General features: G+C 38.1%; 4 protein-coding genes across 7 annotated transcripts; 2 read left to right on the top strand and 2 right to left on the bottom strand.

Moving 5' to 3' along the window:
- Nucleotides 1–1,056: 1,056 nt before the first annotated feature.
- LOC18012390 (two-component response regulator-like APRR5) lies at nucleotides 1,057–4,410 on the top strand. Its single transcript, XM_006394641.2, has 8 exons — nucleotides 1,057–1,476; nucleotides 2,012–2,173; nucleotides 2,279–2,409; nucleotides 2,559–2,699; nucleotides 2,798–2,927; nucleotides 3,028–3,223; nucleotides 3,321–3,957; nucleotides 4,050–4,410. The coding sequence occupies exons 1-8, from the start codon at nucleotides 1,230–1,232 to the stop codon at nucleotides 4,155–4,157; spliced, it is 1,752 nt and encodes a 583-aa protein (XP_006394703.1). The 5' UTR covers nucleotides 1,057–1,229; the 3' UTR covers nucleotides 4,158–4,410.
- A 163-nt stretch (nucleotides 4,411–4,573) lies between these two features.
- LOC18012377 lies at nucleotides 4,574–5,803 on the bottom strand. Its single transcript, XM_006394640.2, has one exon. It carries the CDS (start codon nucleotides 5,687–5,689, stop codon nucleotides 4,802–4,804), a length of 888 nt encoding a protein of 295 aa, XP_006394702.1. The 5' UTR covers nucleotides 5,690–5,803; the 3' UTR covers nucleotides 4,574–4,801.
- Nucleotides 5,804–5,837: 34 nt separating this feature from the next.
- On the bottom strand, nucleotides 5,838–10,733 carry LOC18012389 (general transcription factor 3C polypeptide 5). 4 transcript variants are annotated; one of them, XM_024151186.1, is made up of 15 exons: nucleotides 10,498–10,733; nucleotides 10,129–10,287; nucleotides 9,648–9,891; nucleotides 9,427–9,516; nucleotides 9,238–9,328; nucleotides 8,919–8,985; nucleotides 8,612–8,654; nucleotides 8,322–8,493; nucleotides 8,142–8,240; nucleotides 7,947–8,015; nucleotides 7,327–7,465; nucleotides 6,853–7,054; nucleotides 6,459–6,568; nucleotides 6,307–6,346; nucleotides 5,838–6,156 (listed from the first exon to the last, which is right to left on the bottom strand). In XM_024151186.1, the coding sequence occupies exons 2-15, from the start codon at nucleotides 10,261–10,263 to the stop codon at nucleotides 5,984–5,986; spliced, it is 1,674 nt and encodes a 557-aa protein (XP_024006954.1). In that variant the 5' UTR covers nucleotides 10,264–10,287; nucleotides 10,498–10,733; the 3' UTR covers nucleotides 5,838–5,983. The 4 variants fall into 4 exon arrangements, with proteins under 4 accessions (XP_024006954.1, XP_006394701.1, XP_006394700.1 ...); XM_006394639.2 differs by having other exon boundaries at nucleotides 5,845–6,156; nucleotides 6,447–6,568; XM_006394638.2 differs by having other exon boundaries at nucleotides 5,845–6,156; nucleotides 6,450–6,568.
- Nucleotides 10,734–12,977: 2,244 nt separating this feature from the next.
- Nucleotides 12,978–17,058, top strand: LOC18012375 (CDPK-related kinase 4). The gene is made up of 11 exons (XM_006394637.2): nucleotides 12,978–13,676; nucleotides 13,834–13,964; nucleotides 14,077–14,118; nucleotides 14,203–14,311; nucleotides 14,399–14,477; nucleotides 14,573–14,869; nucleotides 15,010–15,119; nucleotides 15,346–15,450; nucleotides 15,867–15,929; nucleotides 16,305–16,472; nucleotides 16,560–17,058. Exons 1-11 carry the CDS (start codon nucleotides 13,137–13,139, stop codon nucleotides 16,695–16,697), a joined length of 1,782 nt encoding a protein of 593 aa, XP_006394699.1. The 5' UTR covers nucleotides 12,978–13,136; the 3' UTR covers nucleotides 16,698–17,058.
- The last annotated feature ends 1,192 nt before the right edge of the window (nucleotides 17,059–18,250 follow it).

The following is an 18,250-nucleotide window of genomic DNA, read 5'->3' as shown; positions in this document are numbered from 1 at the left end:
CTTTTTAAATAAGCAATCTAAATTATAATCAGATACCGTCAGCAGAAAAAACCAAGATTCTGATAAATTTCGGTAAATTATGATCGATAACAGCCCTTTATATCTAAATCGATATTAAATATTATCATTCGTGACTACTTCTAACAAATTATATGACATTTTTCAGTGTTGATCCTTAGAAAACTCTATTGTAAGAAATTGATTTTGTTTTTGTTTACGAAAACAAAAATTATATATTTATAAAAACCTAAATAATAAAATATCAGCATTGCAGCAGTGTCATTATTGAAACAATTTAACACCCCATCTTTTTTAAATATTCGTCTACTAGACCCAATCTCTCTGTTACCCCAAAAAAAATATTTCTGAAATATCTGTATTTCTTTTTAAAAGAAAATAATATTCTTATATTTTAGAAAATAAATTTTTCAATCCAATGTACCAAACAAACAATACGAAATTCTTTTTGGATATACTGTATAGATACTTGTTTTGTTGACCACTTGCATTTTGATTTTTTTTTGGTTGATTTTATCCCAAAAGTCACGAGTGGGCTTTTTTAGAGGCCTATTTGTATATCAAAAACGTGATTGTTGAATAATTAATATAAATTTCCATTGGTTGTTAAGCATTTTTTGTTAAGTTAATTATAAACTTAAGTAACAGCATCAATGTTTATTAATCGATTATTAGCTATAAAATAAGCAATACACTAACACATCCACATTACAAAATAGATACGAATCGATATAGGCAACAAATAATTTGGTATAAGCATAAAAATTAACATCCAACTTTAAATATGAACCACAGAGTAATCAACGCCACAGCCACCACACCAATTAAAAAGAAAAGAAAAAAGGTTATTTGGCGTATTGGATCTCTTTGTCTCGTACAGTATTTTGCTGATTTGGCAAACGTGGGCCATATCAGCTAACTTCTACAAGATATTTTTCGTATCCTTTTACTAGTTTCGTGACCGTTAGATCACGGTCCGGTAGCCGCGCGATGCTAATCTCAGCCGTTCGCCAGAGTTCAAGATATTTATTTTTGTTCTCTTTTTCTCCGCAATATAGAGAAGGAATAAGATTTTTTTTCCCCCTCTTTATCTTTCCCACTCACAAATATTATTGATTTGTTTTCTAACTGTTTGTTTCTTCTTCTTCTTCTCCTTTTCTCTTTCCGGAGTTTCAAATCGAATCTGGTTTTAATAAGCAGAGTGCTGTGAGATGCAAGAAGTGAGCGACGAAGTTGTTGAGGTGACGGTGGTGGAGAAAGCAGCTGTGGCTGGCGGAGGAAAGTCAGCAGCGCGGCGGAGGATGCGGAGGAAAGACGCCGCCGCAGATGGCGGCGGCGATGGTTTGGTGAAGTGGGAGAGGTTTCTCCCTAAAATCGCGTTAAGAGTTTTGCTTGTCGAAGCTGACGATTCTACCAGACAGATAATCTCTGCTCTCCTCAGGAAATGCAGTTACAGAGGTCAGTTCTGATGAGGTTTTTCGCTCGAGCATCGTTGAGTTTCTTATGTTTAGGAATTTGTGCTTTCGAATTCTTGATCTGGCTTCCTCAAAATGTTTTTGGGAATATTTGGGGTCAAATCAGAGAATCTGGAACTGTAACCCGCGAGTTCGATTCGGCTACTAATGATGTGAATCTGATCTTCTCTTAACTGTATGACTCCGGCTAATCATGCCTTGAAATGCCACAATTAAAGTCAAATTAGCAAGTCAACGATTTCTCGGTTTTGCATCTGATGTTTCGTTATTTTCGGTTATACAACAAGAAGATTGTTGTCTTAAGGAAAAAAATGATGCCTTTTGTAATTTCTTATGTGGCATGTAAAAGACTTTTTCTTGTAATCTCAGATGATGTTTTCGATTAAAAAAATGTCATTTTTTTCCTCTTCCCCTGGAGAACAGAGATTTGAATTATTGCTACAGTGTAGTTAAACTCAGTTTCTAGAATACAATGAGCTCAATGGTTTAATGTTTTTGTGTACTGTGTCTCTTCTCAGTTGCTGCTGTACCTGATGGCTTGAAGGCTTGGGAGATGCTTAAAGGGAAGCCAGAAAGCGTTGACCTTATATTAACAGAGGTTGATCTTCCTTCAATTTCTGGATACGCTCTTCTAACTCTTATCATGGAGCATGATCTCTGCAAGAACATTCCTGTCATAAGTATGTGACACTTATGCTTCTTCTTCTTCTTATTTCCCTTTACTTTAAAGATGATTCTCGGCTCATTCTCTTGTTTCTTGTCTTGTATTTTTTTCTTCTCCTCAGTGATGTCGACACAGGACTCAGTGAATACTGTGTATAAGTGCATGTTGAAAGGTGCGGCTGATTATCTTGTGAAGCCGTTAAGGAGGAATGAGCTGAGAAATCTCTGGCAACATGTCTGGAGAAGACAAACTGTATGTTCCATGCTATCTTTTATAACCTTCTTGTGTCCAGAGCAATCTACTACTTAACCATCCTTATTTAAGTTCTGGGAAATTTCGTTGTCTATTAAAAGATAATTGAGTTCTCAGATTTCTGTTTTTTTTCTTGATCTTCCTGGCAGTCTCTTGGTAGCTTTCCACTGGATGAGTTTGTCGGACAGCAGAAACCAGAGGGAGCCTCTGCAAACAATTCGACCAGTAACCACGGGAATGCATTTGAGAGCGATCAACATCCTGTAATTGGGAATGGTGGTGATGCTCAGGTTAGAATCTGATTCTGGACTATCTTATTTTTACATGTGAATTTGATTCTTTTCCTTTGTTGTTTCTAAACTTTTTTTGATCTATTTTGTTCTTTTAGAGCTCATGCTCAAGACCAGAGATGGAAGGTGAGAGCGCAGACGTGGAGGATAATCAGAGAGACTCGTTACAAATGGAGAGCTCAAAGTCTCTATTCAACGAGCCACGGTTTATAGGGAAGGACATTCAAAGTAAGTGACATTCTTCTTTATGAAAGCTACCAAAACATCTGACACTTGAAAAGTTCATCAGAATCATTAACCACCTACATGTTTCCTGTAACTTCTATAGACTCATCTAAAGAAGCCATTGACTTCATGGGAGCATCACTTAGAAGAAATGGACAACGTAACAAAGAAGAAAGTAACTCCAAATACGAATCTCGGATAGAGCTTGATCTCTCTCTGAGAAGACCCAACGCTTCTGAGAACCAGTCTTCTGGAGAACGTCCCTCTCTTCATCCTTCTAGTGCCTCAGCTTTCACACGGTTAGTTTTCTAATTCCCTGATTCTCTCTTTCTATCAATCATTCTACAGTGTTTGTTCTTTCTGCTGATCATGTGTGCGATATGTTCTTGCTGCCAGGTACGTTCACAGGCCGTTGCAGACACAATGTTCGTTCTCTCCGGTTTCTGAACAAAGAAAGAATGTTGCGGGAGCAAGTCAAGGCGATAACATTGTGCTAATGAACCAATACAATTCATCTGAACCGCCTCCAAGTGCTCCAAGAAGAAACGAAGCAGGCTTTTACACGAGAGCTGACTCACCAGGTCCACCGTTTAGCACTCAGATGAATTCTTGGCCTGGACAGAGTTCTTACCCTAGGCCAATTCCCATCAAGGGTATACAGTTCAGGGGTCCAACTAACACAGCTTATGCATCTGCGGTGGCTCCTGCTTCACTCTCTCCAAGCCCTACTTCCGTTAGCCCGCATGAGTACAGTTCTATGTTTCACCCGTTCAACAGTAAACCCGAGGGCTTGCAAGAGCGTGATGGTTACATGGATGTAGAGGAGAGAAGACACGTTTCTTCTGCAACGGAACAGAGTGGAATAGGCAATCACTGCAGTAGCAACTACACTGATCATCAGCAGCTACTGCTGGAGAAGATGAACGAAGAAGGATATTCATCATCGGTGGGGAAAATTCAGCAATCTCTGCAACGGGAAGCCGCTTTGACCAAATTTCGAATGAAGCGCAAGGACCGGTGTTTTGAGAAAAAGGTAATAAATTTTTTGATGTCTCATCAGAAAATACTCATGACATGATGGATTGTAAGAAGAATAATGTATTAACGGCTTTGAATGACATACAGGTCCGTTATGAGAGCCGGAAGAAATTGGCAGAGCAACGGCCACGAATCAAAGGGCAATTCGTTCGTCAAGTCCAATCCACCGAGACGTCAACACAAGCTCCACAGTGAATCCAACAAATTGATTGTAATATCAATACAGTTCAATTTTGTATCAACTAGGGGATTTTTATATTCTCCAATGCAGGAGCTGTTCTTGTACTAACTCTTTACATACGTAGTGAGGTGTTAAGAAGATTTGGTGTACATACAGCCTTTGGAGCATGTTATTGAGAGTTTAGCTAGGATCTACGTTAAGATGTGTAATTACACACGATGGGTTATCTTCCTGTAACTCTAGAGAATAGTTTATAAGATTAAAAAAGCTCTACTTTGAATTTATAAGATCAAAAAAGCTCTACTTTGAGTTTATAAGATTAAAAAAGCTCTACTTTGAGTTTATAAGAGTTCTCGTAGACATTCGGGTTTGGGATTAAATTTTAAGTTTCATCAAGCCACATCTTTTTTATTCTTTTGATTTTTCTCGATTGAGATCAGAACTTCTGAAAACAACTAAAACAATAACCAACAGTAACCAAGTATTACATTATAGCACAAAGCCAATAAGCCAAGCGAAGAAGAAGATTAAACTGAGAATTATATAAATGTGTATGTATGTATGTATTTCTACATAGCTCTTGATTATTCATGTAACTGATGAATCACTTGTGATTAAATTTCTAGATTGATAGAAATTGTGAAAGCTGTTTTGAGTTCTAGGGTCGAATCGAATCGGGACTAACCCATTTCCAGTGATGCCGTTTCACAGTTACAGCTTTTCCGGCAGCTCGTGTTTCCTCCGAATCTTCCGTTGAGTCTCCGTCGTACTCCTTCTCCTCCGTGCAGAAATCATCCTCCGGCAGTCCCTGCACCGTCGCATCCACCGAATGCAGAGCGTAACGCGCCGGCAGCCCCGGATACGACATCGAGTTCTTCTCTTCCACTCTTCTGCTGTAACTTCCGGGAAGAAGCTTGATTCTCTGACCCTCGGCGTCGCCATTGAAGATAGATCCGAGCTCTTCTTTTATGGCTCGAAAGACTGCTTCATCTGGGGTTTCTTCTGGCTTCATCTTCTCCGATAAAGGACGAAATCTCTCCCGGATGCTCCCGTCGGATAACTCCTGGTGAGATTCCACGAGGATTCGTCCGTCTTTTCCGATTACACGGACGGTGACGACGTTTACGGTGCGTACCGGCGGGGTTGAGTCGGCGAGAGAAGTCTCGCCTTCGGAGAGCTCAAGCCAGAGGTTGTGCACGTTTTTGGTCCCCGGTTTGACTCCCCAGGCGGCGAACGAGTCGGAAGGCAATCGCGATTCGAGCCAATCGGAGAGCGATTGAGGGTTTGCGAAGCGTTGGGAGAGAGGCTGCGGCGGAGGAGGAGATCGACGGGACATGGCGGTGGATCGGCGGCGAGGAGTTAGAGGGAAAGAGAATCTGTTCGGAGGGAGGGAGAGGAGAGGTTTAGGAGAGGACCAGAGGAAGAGGAGAGAGACGGCAGCGAGAAACAGATCAGGAAGTGCGGAGGAGACGGTGGCGTTGCGAGGCCGGTGGTTGTTACGGCGGTTCACGAGAGGTGTATGCGGCGGAGATGGGCCAACGAACATGTCAATGACGAAAATGCCCCCGAAGTCTCAATCGTGGCTCATGCTCAGACCTCAGAGAGGGCATAATGATATTTTGAGAAGAAATTTATAGGTTGCTTTAAGATTTTTCACGGCCAGAGAAATAAATATGAGGGGGAGGTTGTAAAGGGGTCAAAAGCGGTATTCGCATATTTAAATCTTAATAAACTAGATTCTTTTTAATTGCACAATGGATCTTCACACTTTAATATTTACCTTTATGACCCTCCTATTAGTTTCGAAAATAAAAAATGTACACATTATATTCAAAGTTCTTCACTCATCATCATCATCATTATCATCATCATCCAAAGCGTTGGATTCTTCCTCGTAAATCTGATACTCCCCATCGCTTCCGTCAAGAGAACCATTCAAAGCTGGTTTACTGCTTGGAAACCTGTCGAACAAACCTTGTAGATATGTTCTCGAGTTTTTCTCCATGTCACCATCTTTATCATCGGTTAAAGAAAAACAAAATCCAAATCAAGCTCTTAGTTGTGTTATCAACTTCTCTGATCTCATTCTAATACTTTTAGAATCTGCATAACGTAATGATAAATCGGTGCTTGTGTTATGAAAGTTTATGCTTTGAAGGATACATCCATGCGAGCTTAACGACATCTCATCATCATTTGCAGCCTGCAAAACAAAATATTAGAAAAAAAAAAAACAAAGAAACAAAATTTTCGGGAAAACTAGTGGATGAAGTAAATAAGATAAAGTTTGTAAGCATGGTTACAACATCACGTTCCTCGTATTCATCATCCATGTCTTCAGCATCTTCGTCTTCATCTTCATCCGCATTAACATCACCCTCTTTCTCTTTGTTTCCGTTTTTATACCTTTTCATATCTTCCCCATCTGCAGAGTATTTTACATCAGTACCTGTTACTTCCAATATTTTTTTTTAAGGAGAAGAACGTGGTTGCATAGCTCCTGATGATGCATGTCTCGTTGTGGAATCGATTTTGGCAGATGTAATTAGTTCCATTTATATTTTTTTTATAAAGTCGTAGAGCATGTTTCCAACAATGTCCATGCTTTAACACAGTTTCAAGGCCATTTAGACAGAAGAACTGTGCTCAACACATAGACTGCCTAAAACGTAAAGAATATTAAAAATGAAATTCCGTTGGTGATCTTACCCTTAGTTTTTTCCTGGTGATCTAGTTGACATGATTTCAGTGCGTCTTTCTGAAGTCGTGTCTTCTCTGACCTCTCAAACTCTTCTTGAATAGATTTAAAAACATCTTCAAAACCTGGCTCAGGATACACAGATACAAACCTCACAGCTACACGGAGTCTCAAATTATCAAGCAGAGCTTCTGAGAACCATCCTGTTTTATACTGGCAGCAAAACACATCATATCAGATAACCAACACCTCATATAGAACAAAGGCCTTGTCAAAGTTTTATGTGTTTAAGTTATACATGGATTTGTGTGTGATTGGTGAGTGTTTTGGTAGTGGCCTTTTTGCAAGTGCATATAAAGGTTTGATCTGTAACTTTCCCGTAATGGAGCAACATGGCATATCTACCCGTCACTGTTTAATACAATAAGCGAGCGACTAATTTTTTGGTATTCACGCCATGAACAAAAGCTTAGCTAAGAACTCACATTACAAGTAGTCTGCTTGGGAGGCTTTCTTATCTCTCGTTGAATGTACTCGTCGTCAAGTTCAAACAACTGTAGAAATGTTTGGCATTTGAAAGGAAATACTTTAAACGCACAAATGTCATCCCAGCTTGGCTTTGACCTGTCACAAATAAGAAGGAAAGAAAAATCACCTTATACTTTAATTGCACTTTCCCTCCAACCATAAATCCAATGATTCAGTTCCAATTTCTCAATATAAATGCTAAACCCATGATATGTTCCCTGAGATACTATCTTAAAATTGTTAAAAGAGAATATTTAGATGATATCCTAGGAAGATGACTAAAATCCGTAAGATCCAGACACATTACTACATGGAATTTGAATTAAAAAAAAAAAAAAAAAAAAAAAACATGCATGCAATTTCTTTGACACAAAGGTGAATTGTTGATTCTAGAGAGTTAGGACACACTTCCCATTCTTTTCAAAATATCATGTTCTTCTACAGTTCTTATAGTTTTTCAAATGGATCAATACTTGCAAATTTTTTTTATAATGTTTCTGTTTTTTGTGTCCCATACATATTGGCAAATTGAGATTCTTGAGTAGAGAAAAGATTGAGTTTACAAGGAAAAGCTTACTTATTAGTTGCATTAGCATCACAATAACCCCTTAATTCAGGTGGGACCCTGAATTCCATTCTTTGGAATCTGAAAATAAAATATACACAAAGGGGGTGGTGTGTCAAATTTTGACGTGGAAAATGAGAATTCTACATTACCGCTTCACAGACTATGCATTTGTGATATGAATGAATTTATCGAGATATAACTCACACACGAGACTCAGGATCTTTCCGTGGATCATAGCCTCTTTTAATCCAGAACCTAAGAAACGGACCACCCGAGAAATAATATGCAGCCCTAAGAAGAAACCTGCAGAGAGATCTCCAGAAAGTTGGTCATTGCAGTACTAAGAAAACTAATACAAATAATAAACGAATCAAATCTACTCACCTGTTTAGCATATGATGTGTGCATGTAAGACCTTTATCAAGTAGCCGTTGGACTATGGAATCTCTTGTCCACACAGGTCGCTCTTCAAACAACGCAGACACTGCTACCTGCCATTGCCATTGGTTGGAACTCGGAGCAATAAACTCTTTCCAGTTCAATATCTTTGGGATCTGTATGAACGCTAAGGACCGATCAAAGATCTCCAAAATGAAAAGAAGCTTCAAACAAACATGGCTTCATACTCCGTAATATTAAGATTTGGAAGATTAGTACAGCATATAAAAGGATATCTGTGACACTAAAATCAATTGCAAAGACTGGGCCAATATCTATCTGCATCATCAGAAATCAATTAGGCAATTAGCAAATGAAGAAGTAGGAACCACAAGTACAATGTCATGACATCTTTAACATTCAGTATAAAACAGAAGAGTCGTGCCCTTGATGTATCACAAGAGTGAAATTGTGGGATATTACAGGCTTCAGAATCTATATGTTTAATACTGAAAGTCAAAGACCATATGTTTGAGTCAATTTCTCGAAAAGTCTGTTTTCAGCATATACAAAAACGTCGAATAGTTTCACTTCTTCTTTTACCTCGTCAAGATTTTGGGTCGCTGCCTCATCTTTCTTTTTTGGGGCAGATGTTACTGGAAGTCTCAGCCTGTGAATCAAACAACGTAGTGGAATTAACAATATAACTTTAAAACACTCTAATCAACTACGCTTTCCTTCGTCGTTCGCCTGTAACTAAAATACTCCAGACTAGACATCCTATGACTAAAATCTAGACTAAACATCGGGTTCTCGTAACTAAGATTCAGATGAAGAAAGATCACTTCACGTGGACAAAATTTGTGTTACCAGGTAAGAATGATAAAAATTGTCAGGAATAATTAAGACGGTGTAATCTTACACCAAGTTGTCTGGCATATCTTTGGGTGCAAAGAACTGTGGCAATAACATCATTACATCTTCATCAGCCATGTCCATTAGATCATTGTCGCCTGCATGATATTAGAGAGTAATTATTTCAACTTATGTTATCACAGCTTAACATTTGCACTATAATGAAAACACAAAATGAATGGAGACGAACCACCACCTGCAAGAGACTTCACCTCCATCCATTTTCTCTTCTTCTGCTGTGCAGTAGTCGCGTGAATAGGAATAACATGCTGGTAGTCGGCCATGCCTTCTCAATACCCACATGAATAAGAGTGAAAAAAAATAACTCAAAACAATGGGAATTTTTAAGCCAATGCTCACTATGTAAAACAAATTTAGACGCAAAAGACCGCAGAAATTGAAGAGCTAAGTTCTTACCATCGAAGCAATACGATTCAGACACACGAGCTACGATATCAGCACAGAGAGCTGGGGAAGCTTCTGATGCATCAGTAGTGGGAAGAACAGGTTGAGTTTCAAGCAGAGAATCTTTCTTAACATCCTCCTTAGAAATTTTTAACAGAAAACCATTGCAAGGACGTTGTACTCCCCAGGCAGGATGTGCATAAGGGTCTTCAGGGCGAAAATGTAGCTCAAGCTTGTTTGACGTTGATTCTCTTGCCTACAATAAAAAAAAATTGTCATATCGAATAAACCGTCAAGCACTTGTGTACCGTTTTGCTACTAATCAACTTAACAACTTTATGTTAAACAATTTTGAGATGTTCAACTTAAACACCAGTTCCGTGATCAATTTTGCTAAATCTAATAATGCAACAAGCAAAAAGAAACTGACGAACACTAGCATGCAAAGAAACAAGTTGGTAAAAAGAAAGTCTTAGGCAAAGGAGAGTCTTACGGTTGTGATTCCTTGGATTCCCCCAAGAGTCTCTAGGGCTCGGGAAATAGAAGATGGATAACCAGGGTAGTGCACTACAAATGCCTCCTTGCTCGGCAAGTTACCTGATATCGTTCCGTTTTCTATGATTCCCATCGTTTCTTTCCAAATTTCACCTTGCTGTGATACAAGGAACAAAAGAGATACAATATTATGAGTTATCAGCTAAAACTGGGTACAGGTTTCTTCCTCTGATCTATTTTCTATTTAAATCCGAAAGCTATTTGGTGAAAAAAATAGAGTTCGAAACCATGGAAAAACACCAAATATAAGGAAGACCTTTAGTCAATCTAAATACGCAGAGGCTATACAGAGAAAGCGACGGTATACCAGAAGTAGCGGTTACGGATCTCAATAGAACTCGAATTGAAGTCGGAGAAGACAGGTGCCCTAAGCGCGAAGTTGAAGAGCGCCGGGAAAACACACTGCGGTGTAGAAGAACCACCGGAGCTTTTGCACGGAATTTGTCTCCTGCCTTTATGGCGAAATGCTAAACGCTGCCGTTTTAAGTCGATATCTGATTTCCTGAGAGGCACTTGACCGGCCGGTCCTGACTTTAACCGATTCGATCATTTGCGCTTCTTTCTATAATTCTCTCATACCGAGAAAAGGAAAAGAAATATATAAAAAAAGGTAAAACAAATCCTTTCTTTTTCGCTGAATGAATTCATTCCCTTTTTGTTTGGTATGATTATATTCAGTGTTTGATTCAATAAATGTGAAAGTTGTTGGGTTTTTATAAATTTTGTCAGCTCGGTTTCATTGATCTTGTTTGGTTTCGTCTTTGATAGATACTATAGAACCAGTATTTATTTTCTCTGTTATTTAGTATTGCTCATATTTTTACTTTAATTTTAGTTATATCTTTGGCTATGAAATAGGATTCTACATTAGATCATTTCCTTAGATTTTGTTTGCGAATATTTAGCGACGATTTTGGCCGTTGCTAGCCTAAAGCGATGTTTTCTTATATTCATAGATCAAACAAAACTATTTACCATGAGAAGTCCGAATTTTAATACAATATTCATTCATTACACATACAAATCATTTAATAATAATAAAAAAAATCCTATACTTACTAGCTTAAAATCAAAAGTGTTGGTTATTCTTGTGATGAATTAAGATACTCTTTTCCACAACTAAGATGCACTTTACTAGGTTCTTTTTGTGTGGTAATTAATTTACAGCTTCTGTTTTATCCACCACAAGATATTTTACAATTAACTTTTTTTTAAAAAATTAAGTTTTTTTTGTGTAGGTTAGTATAGAAAAGTAAAACAATTAAAATCAAAAACATAAATCGAACTTTTAAATTGAATTGACTGAATCGGGTTTGGTTTGTTTGCATTGGGCACCCTTGGCAAAACTAGACATCAACGTGTGAAATCACAACTAATAATTAGGCATACAACACACATGGAAGTTTTAGTTGACATTTGATAAAATTTCTTGATAAACTATAAATCAGGCAATAGATTATATAGTTGACCAAGTCCTGACTCCTGTGTAACTGTAAGACTTATTTGCTTAAGATTGGGACATTAACCTGTTATATTGAAATAACGTATTCAAACGTTGAAAAATTTTTAGTAGTAACCGGAATGACAAATGTCAACTGATCAGACCATTGTCGGCTAACCGGTCAATATTGTGAAGAATAGCCCGAGAGAGACTACAAGCTCACCGTCACAGAGCCAGACACCAAGTGAGATATATCTTGCGGCACAAGGCATGATCACGGCCCTCGACAATACCCAAGTCAAAGATTAAAACAGGACCGTGCGGTTAAGGAACGAGTGTCGTTCTATGAAGGCAGCAAAAGCAGTAATAGTTCTGGTTTATTTTGAGTTAGGCTTTTTAGTTTTTAGCTAAGGTTAACCAATGGAACCGACCACCATAATAAAAGTCTTGCCTGCATCGTTATCGTTTTTTTGTCTTCTTCTTAATTTGACCGGCTACCATTTGCTAATTGCTACCAATATCACATACATCAACATCACTGGTTTGAAATTAAACTTGCTTACCAATTTGAATCAGGCGGTTTAAACCGGTTTATATGAAATAAAGGGATGTAAAAGTGGCTTTTTGTTGTCTTCGTTTTCACTTGACGGTGGAGGAGTAGATAGAGTAGTCGGTAACCGTATTAACTCGTTTTCGCGATGCGAATATGAGAGAGCTAACAAACTAAAAATGAAAATCTTACATGTTATATATCTATATATTGATGCGAATATGTCTTTTCACGTTTATTTATTGAGAACTAAACTATCTAGTTTAAATGATGTGGGGGACTTTTAATTCCCAAATTAGAGATTATATTAAATTAAAATGTCGTGGGAAATGTTCTACTTGTTTTGGATTCGTTCATATATATATATATATTACGTTTTATAAAATAACGTCATTTTATATTATTTTGAATTCACATTTAATCGTCTCACCAATTTATTTATTTTTTGGTAAAAATGTTAAGAAAGTCTCACCAAGTTTAATCAAATGAAGATAAATCTCTTCTAAAATCAGTATGGACGCTTATTTTACACCCAATAATTAGATTCCGTATGATGTCAAAATAAAAATAGATTCCGTATTTTTCTAAAATTTAATAATGATGTGTACCCCAAACACAAGTCCCATAAAAAGGACATTAAATGAGAAAATTAACAGACAATTAAATGTGATTAATGCCACTACGCGCTCTTGGGTCTTGGTTGTTGTAGTGGTCATGTTTTCACCTGTTGTGTCGTTTTAGCAAACCACACAAGAAACGCCTTCTCTTTTTTTGTTTCATTAAATCTTCGAGCTCGAATCTTTTTTTCCTTTTTTTTTTCTTTTTGAAAACAGTTTATTTTGATTAAAGAAACAATTTTTGTTTTGATATCGAGCTTACTATTCAATTTCGGCTCCTCACCGTCCGATGCTTTGACTCTGACCGATCAGTCAATTGAGCTCCACATCCGACGGCCATGGGTCATTGTTACAGCCGGAACATCTCCGCCGTCGAGGATGACGAGATCCCCGTCGGAACCGACGAGCTTCCGAATCTTCCGACGGAAAACCACCGTCACGCTTCGATTCCTCAGTCTCCGCTTGCTTCTGGTGGTCCCGAAGTCAACTCCTACAACATTAGCCCATTTCAGAGCCCGTTACCGGCGGGAGTAGCTCCATCTCCGGCGAGAACTCCGGGAAGGAAGTTCAAGTGGCCGTTTCCGCCACCGTCACCTGCGAAGCCTATTATGGCGGCGCTAAGACGGCGAAGAGGCGGCGCGGCGCAGCCTCGTGATGAGCCGATCCCGGAGGACAGCGAAGACGTAGACGTCGGAGGAGAAAGCGGCGGCGGAGAGAGGCTAGACAAGAATTTTGGGTTCGGGAAGAACTTTGAAGGAAAGTACGAGCTTGGGAAGGAGGTAGGGCGAGGGCATTTCGGTCATACTTGTTGGGCAAAGGCCAAGAAAGGGAAGATCAAGGGCCAAACAGTGGCCGTCAAAATCATCTCTAAAGCTAAGGTGTTTGTTACTCTTGTTCACACCACATAATCACTTTTCAAAACCATTTTTAAGATCTCGTTTGAGTACATTATGCTCCAATTGAAGGAATGTAGATTATTGGTTTGGATATTAGACATTACGATGATGAATTGTGTCGTTTTTTCTTTCTTTTCAGATGACATCGGCTTTATCGATTGAAGATGTTCGTCGAGAAGTGAAACTGCTGAAAGCTTTGTCTGGGCATAGGCATATGGTAAAGTTCTACGATGTATACGAGGACGCTGATAATGTCTTTGTTGTTATGGAGTAAGTAGTTTAACTCTACATTGTTCCTTGGTAATAATTTGATATATAGCAACCAAACTAAATAAATGAGTCGACTTGAGATATTCAATCTTCCTCTCTAATATGCTTTCAGGTTATGCGAAGGTGGAGAGCTATTGGACAGGATTTTGGCGAGGTAAATTCAGAGTAACTCAAGCTTGCTATCTCTGCATTGAATATGGGTTTAACCTTGGTTTTATTGTCTTGGATATTACTGCAGAGGTGGTCGATACCCTGAAGTCGATGCCAAACGTATTCTTGTGCAGATTTTGTCTGCAACAGCATTTTTTCACCTTCAAGGTGTTGTGCACCGTGATCTGAAGCCGGAGGTACACAGTCTACCTCTATAAGTTGCTGTGATATATCAATTAATGCTCTCTTCTTTGCTTTAACAAATGGTACATTTCTGTATGCAGAATTTTCTCTTTACAAGCAGAAATGAAGATGCAATACTCAAGGTCATTGATTTTGGCTTGTCTGATTTCATTAGATACGGTAGTGATCTATTTCCTTGTTCATCTTTCTCATTACATGATTCTGCATATTATAAGTCTGGATTTGACATTAAAGTTTTCTGATGATATCTGTAGATCAGCGTCTCAATGATGTTGTAGGAAGTGCGTACTATGTTGCACCTGAAGTACTCCATAGGTCTTACAGCACTGAAGCAGATATGTGGAGCATCGGTGTCATAAGTTACATACTACTATGTGGAAGCAGACCTTTTTATGGAAGAACTGAGTCTGCAATATTCCGCTGTGTGCTTAGAGCAAACCCTAATTTTGAGGATATGCCCTGGCCTTCAATATCTCCTACTGGCAAAGACTTTGTGAAAAGGCTTCTGAACAGGGACCATAGGAAACGAATGACAGCTGCTCAAGCTCTAGGTAAGTTCTTTTTTTCCTTGGTTTAGAAATAGTCATTGATCTTGAAATGGAAAGAAGAATATGTGGCTTTACATATCACAAGTTCACCTGGGTTTCTTTGCTTTCCATTAGCGGTAATATTATATGATCTGTGTTTGCAGCTCATCCGTGGTTACGCGATGAAAACCCTGGTTTGCTTCTAGATTTCTCCGTCTACAAGTTGGTCAAGTCCTATATTCGAGCCTCACCTTTCAGACGATCAGCACTTAAGGTAACTTCTTGATACGCTCATATGATTACCAAGTGCACTGATCTTTCCTCTTTCTACTAAGACATAGCTGATCTACTCATGTTAATAGCCAGCCTATTCGTGCTACAAATATGTTACTCGTCTTTTTGACACTCAGTGGATGATTTCCTGATACAGATGTTTTTTTTTTTCATTTGAAAACCTCCATTCTTATGTTTGTCTGTTTCTTATCTTGATCTTTAAATAGGCTCTCTCCAAAGCTATACCGGATGAGGAACTTGTGTTCCTTAAGGCACAGTTCATGCTCCTCGACCCTAAAGATGGAGGCCTATCGCTTAACAGTTTCACCACGGTCAGTGTGTCTTTCCTGATTTAGCCACAGCATTTTGACTTGGTCTTTGATTCGTTAATCTATATCTATTATGCGGATCCCTAATTGGTCTCGAGGTCCCAGTTCCTGAATGGAAATTTATTAGAGCTAACTGCTAAGAATCCAAAAAGAAACAAAACGGAACTAAAACACCAAAAAGGTTTCCTTCAGAACAACCAATAAACAAAGCTCAAAGCTTTTCCTTTGAAAACCGATAAACCCTCAAAAGCTCTCTCTCTAGCTTGGATGAGTGTTATACCCAAGACTGTATCATATGGAAAAAGGAAACGATGAATTAGAGATATTAAATAGTTTCCTAAAGCAATAAAGAGAAACACTGTGAAAAAAAGAACACTAAGCTAATACGCATCAAAATAAATCCTTTACTGTAACTGCAGGCTTTATCAAGATACGCTACTGATGCGATGATGGAATCAAGGCTTCCTGACGTTTTAAACACGGTAACACATCTCTTGTTATATATTCTATCTTTGCTTTTGAAGTTTATGGGTGAACCAATCCTGATTGTAAGATCTGGTTTCATGGTGGTTGATAGTCGAAAAATGATTGTAGATTCACTTAACCAGTGTAGATATTGCGGATAACTTGAATAAATGGTTATCCTAAAGATTTCAGAAATGCGACTCTTTCTTTAACATCTCTCTTTATGACCATTATCATCGATTTTAGATTTAGCATGCTGGAGTCATCAAAAATACTGCCGATTTTGAGATTGATTTTTTCTTGACCTGATTCTCATACTCTTATAGTCTTATGAATGTATTACTACTTTACATTAAATTTCGCCATTTTTCTTTCCTTTTCTTTTTGTGAAGATGCAACCGCTAGCGCAAAAGAAACTCGACTTTGACGAGTTCTGTGCGGCTGCGGTCAGTGTTTACCAACTGGAGGCTCTTGAAGAATGGGAACAGATTGCAACTTCAGCATTTGAGCACTTTGAACACGAAGGAAACCGAATCATATCCGTCCAAGAACTTGCCGGGGTATGATCCTAATCTAAGCCTATATGAATTCCACGTAACCACCATCTCCTTCTTAAGATTGAAAACATTTTTTGATTGGGGATGCAGGAGATGAGCCTGGGACCAAATGCATATCCTCTGCTCAAAGATTGGATCCGGAGTTCGGACGGAAGGCTGAGTTTCTTGGGCTACGCTAAGTTCTTGCATGGTGTGACCGTACGAAGCTCGAGCTCAAGACCTAGGTGACACATCGTCATAAAAAGCCTTCTAACGTGTGAATCAAGTCTTAAGAAACCATCCAAAAACGACGTCTCCATCAGAGACCTTGGATTCAAAAATACAACATACAGTGGAAATGGAAGCAGGTACTTTTGTAAATGATTCTTTGAGCATTTTGTTTGTAGAGGAACCAAACCCAAAAAAAAAAAAAAAAAAAGGAAAACATATTATATTATAGAAGGGATGGGAGAGGTGCTGTTCTGGTTCGGTTCTGGTTTCGGCTTTCGGTTTAGTTATTATTGGCCAAATTGATTCTCTTCGTTTGATTGGATTATCTTCTTAAAAATAATTAAGTAAAATCGCGAGCATGTTCCAGCGAAACTCTCGACACACCATATGTTAATTTATTTAGTTTTATCATTTGAATTCCCTCGTGGAGATTATTAAATTAGCCATCAAAAGCACTTGGCCAAATTGATTCCCTAACCATCTATCAATATGACTTTGACCAAATCAAAATTCAAGAGCTACCGTATCGTTGTAATTAATTGGATTATCATCTGGTAATAATAAATCGAAATCGCGAGCACGTTTCAATGACAACTCTCGACAGCATAGCTGCACACGTTAATAAATCAAACCAAAATTTTCTTGAAAAAGAAATGATGTTTCCGTGCGTTTCTTAGCTTAAAGTTTGTGCAGAATTAAATATGGTTTAGTACCATATATATGTGAATTAAAAATGGTTTAGTGAGGAAAGTGAGAAGAAGCCTTGTCTCGAGTTGTTGCTGTTTGCTTGCATGTGTGTTAAGTAACCGACTAATAATGCATTTTGCGTGAAGTACGTACCAAATGTATTGAATCGCCGATTTGTTGTTTTTCTCAAGTTGTGTAACTTGTGTTTGAGTCAGTCACTGGCTGTGACTATGTGTGCAACTGTAGATGATCAAAATTTTCATAGATCTGGCCGTTATTAGTGCCTTTTGCAATGCCGTTTAACTCTTATTTCGATACTTATTAATTTGATTTTAAGGGTTTTAAAAGATTTTAGACCATTTAATTAGCAATAATTCCGCATCCTGTAACTAAATCGTTGCTACTCCATTGCAAACACATTTAACTAATCCATTGCAAAACTATGTTGTTAAGGATAACGTTTTAGTGTTTTGACAAAAAAAGGGAATGTTTTATTCCATGTAGTGTATATTTATCACATTTACTTTCTCTCACTCACATGTAAAATTAAATGAGTGTAACCAACCTTAGCAATTTGAAAATAACCAAAATAATGAGTGTAACTAACCTTAACCAACCGCATTTAATTGTTGAGGTTGGTTACACTCATTTTACATGTGCGAGAGAGAAACTAAATGTGAGAGTACTGTTTTACTGCAGGTCTAACTTACTCTATGTACCTGATATGTATTAAAACTCTCACTCTCGTAAAATAAGCGAAATAGAAATGACATATTAACAAAACTAAAGTAATTCTAGAATCTGATGTTATTATATTGAGGAAAGAAAAACACTCACCAAATTGATGGATTAGCGAGCAATGTTTTGAAAGACTGTCAGTAACT

This window comes from Eutrema salsugineum, unplaced genomic scaffold (genome assembly GCF_000478725.1).
Source record: "Eutrema salsugineum unplaced genomic scaffold, Eutsalg1_0 scaffold_6, whole genome shotgun sequence".
NCBI lineage: Eukaryota > Viridiplantae > Streptophyta > Magnoliopsida > Brassicales > Brassicaceae > Eutrema > Eutrema salsugineum.
Note: the sequence above shows the minus strand (reverse complement) of the source record. Positions and strands in the feature narration are given on the sequence as shown.

Excerpts from the sequence above, each read along its gene's own strand:
- LOC18012390 (XM_006394641.2), top strand. The coding sequence starts at position 1,230 with ATGCAAGAAGTGAGCGACGAAGTTGTTGAGGTGACGGTGGTGGAGAAA. Across the intron at positions 2,410-2,558 it reads ATGTCTGGAGAAGACAAACT|TCTCTTGGTAGCTTTCCACT; the intron begins GTATGTTCCATG and ends TCTTCCTGGCAG. Across the intron at positions 3,224-3,320 it reads AGTGCCTCAGCTTTCACACG|GTACGTTCACAGGCCGTTGC; the intron begins GTTAGTTTTCTA and ends TCTTGCTGCCAG.
- LOC18012377 (XM_006394640.2), bottom strand. The coding sequence starts at position 5,689 with ATGTTCGTTGGCCCATCTCCGCCGCATACACCTCTCGTGAACCGCCGT.
- LOC18012389 (XM_006394639.2), bottom strand. The coding sequence starts at position 10,263 with ATGGGAATCATAGAAAACGGAACGATATCAGGTAACTTGCCGAGCAAG. Across the intron at positions 9,892-10,128 it reads GAATCCAAGGAATCACAACC|GCAAGAGAATCAACGTCAAA; the intron begins GTAAGACTCTCC and ends TTTTTATTGTAG. Across the intron at positions 9,517-9,647 it reads TGAATCGTATTGCTTCGATG|GCATGGCCGACTACCAGCAT; the intron begins GTAAGAACTTAG and ends GGTATTGAGAAG.
- LOC18012375 (XM_006394637.2), top strand. The coding sequence starts at position 13,137 with ATGGGTCATTGTTACAGCCGGAACATCTCCGCCGTCGAGGATGACGAG. Across the intron at positions 13,965-14,076 it reads AATGTCTTTGTTGTTATGGA|GTTATGCGAAGGTGGAGAGC; the intron begins GTAAGTAGTTTA and ends ATATGCTTTCAG. Across the intron at positions 16,473-16,559 it reads CCGTCCAAGAACTTGCCGGG|GAGATGAGCCTGGGACCAAA; the intron begins GTATGATCCTAA and ends TTGGGGATGCAG.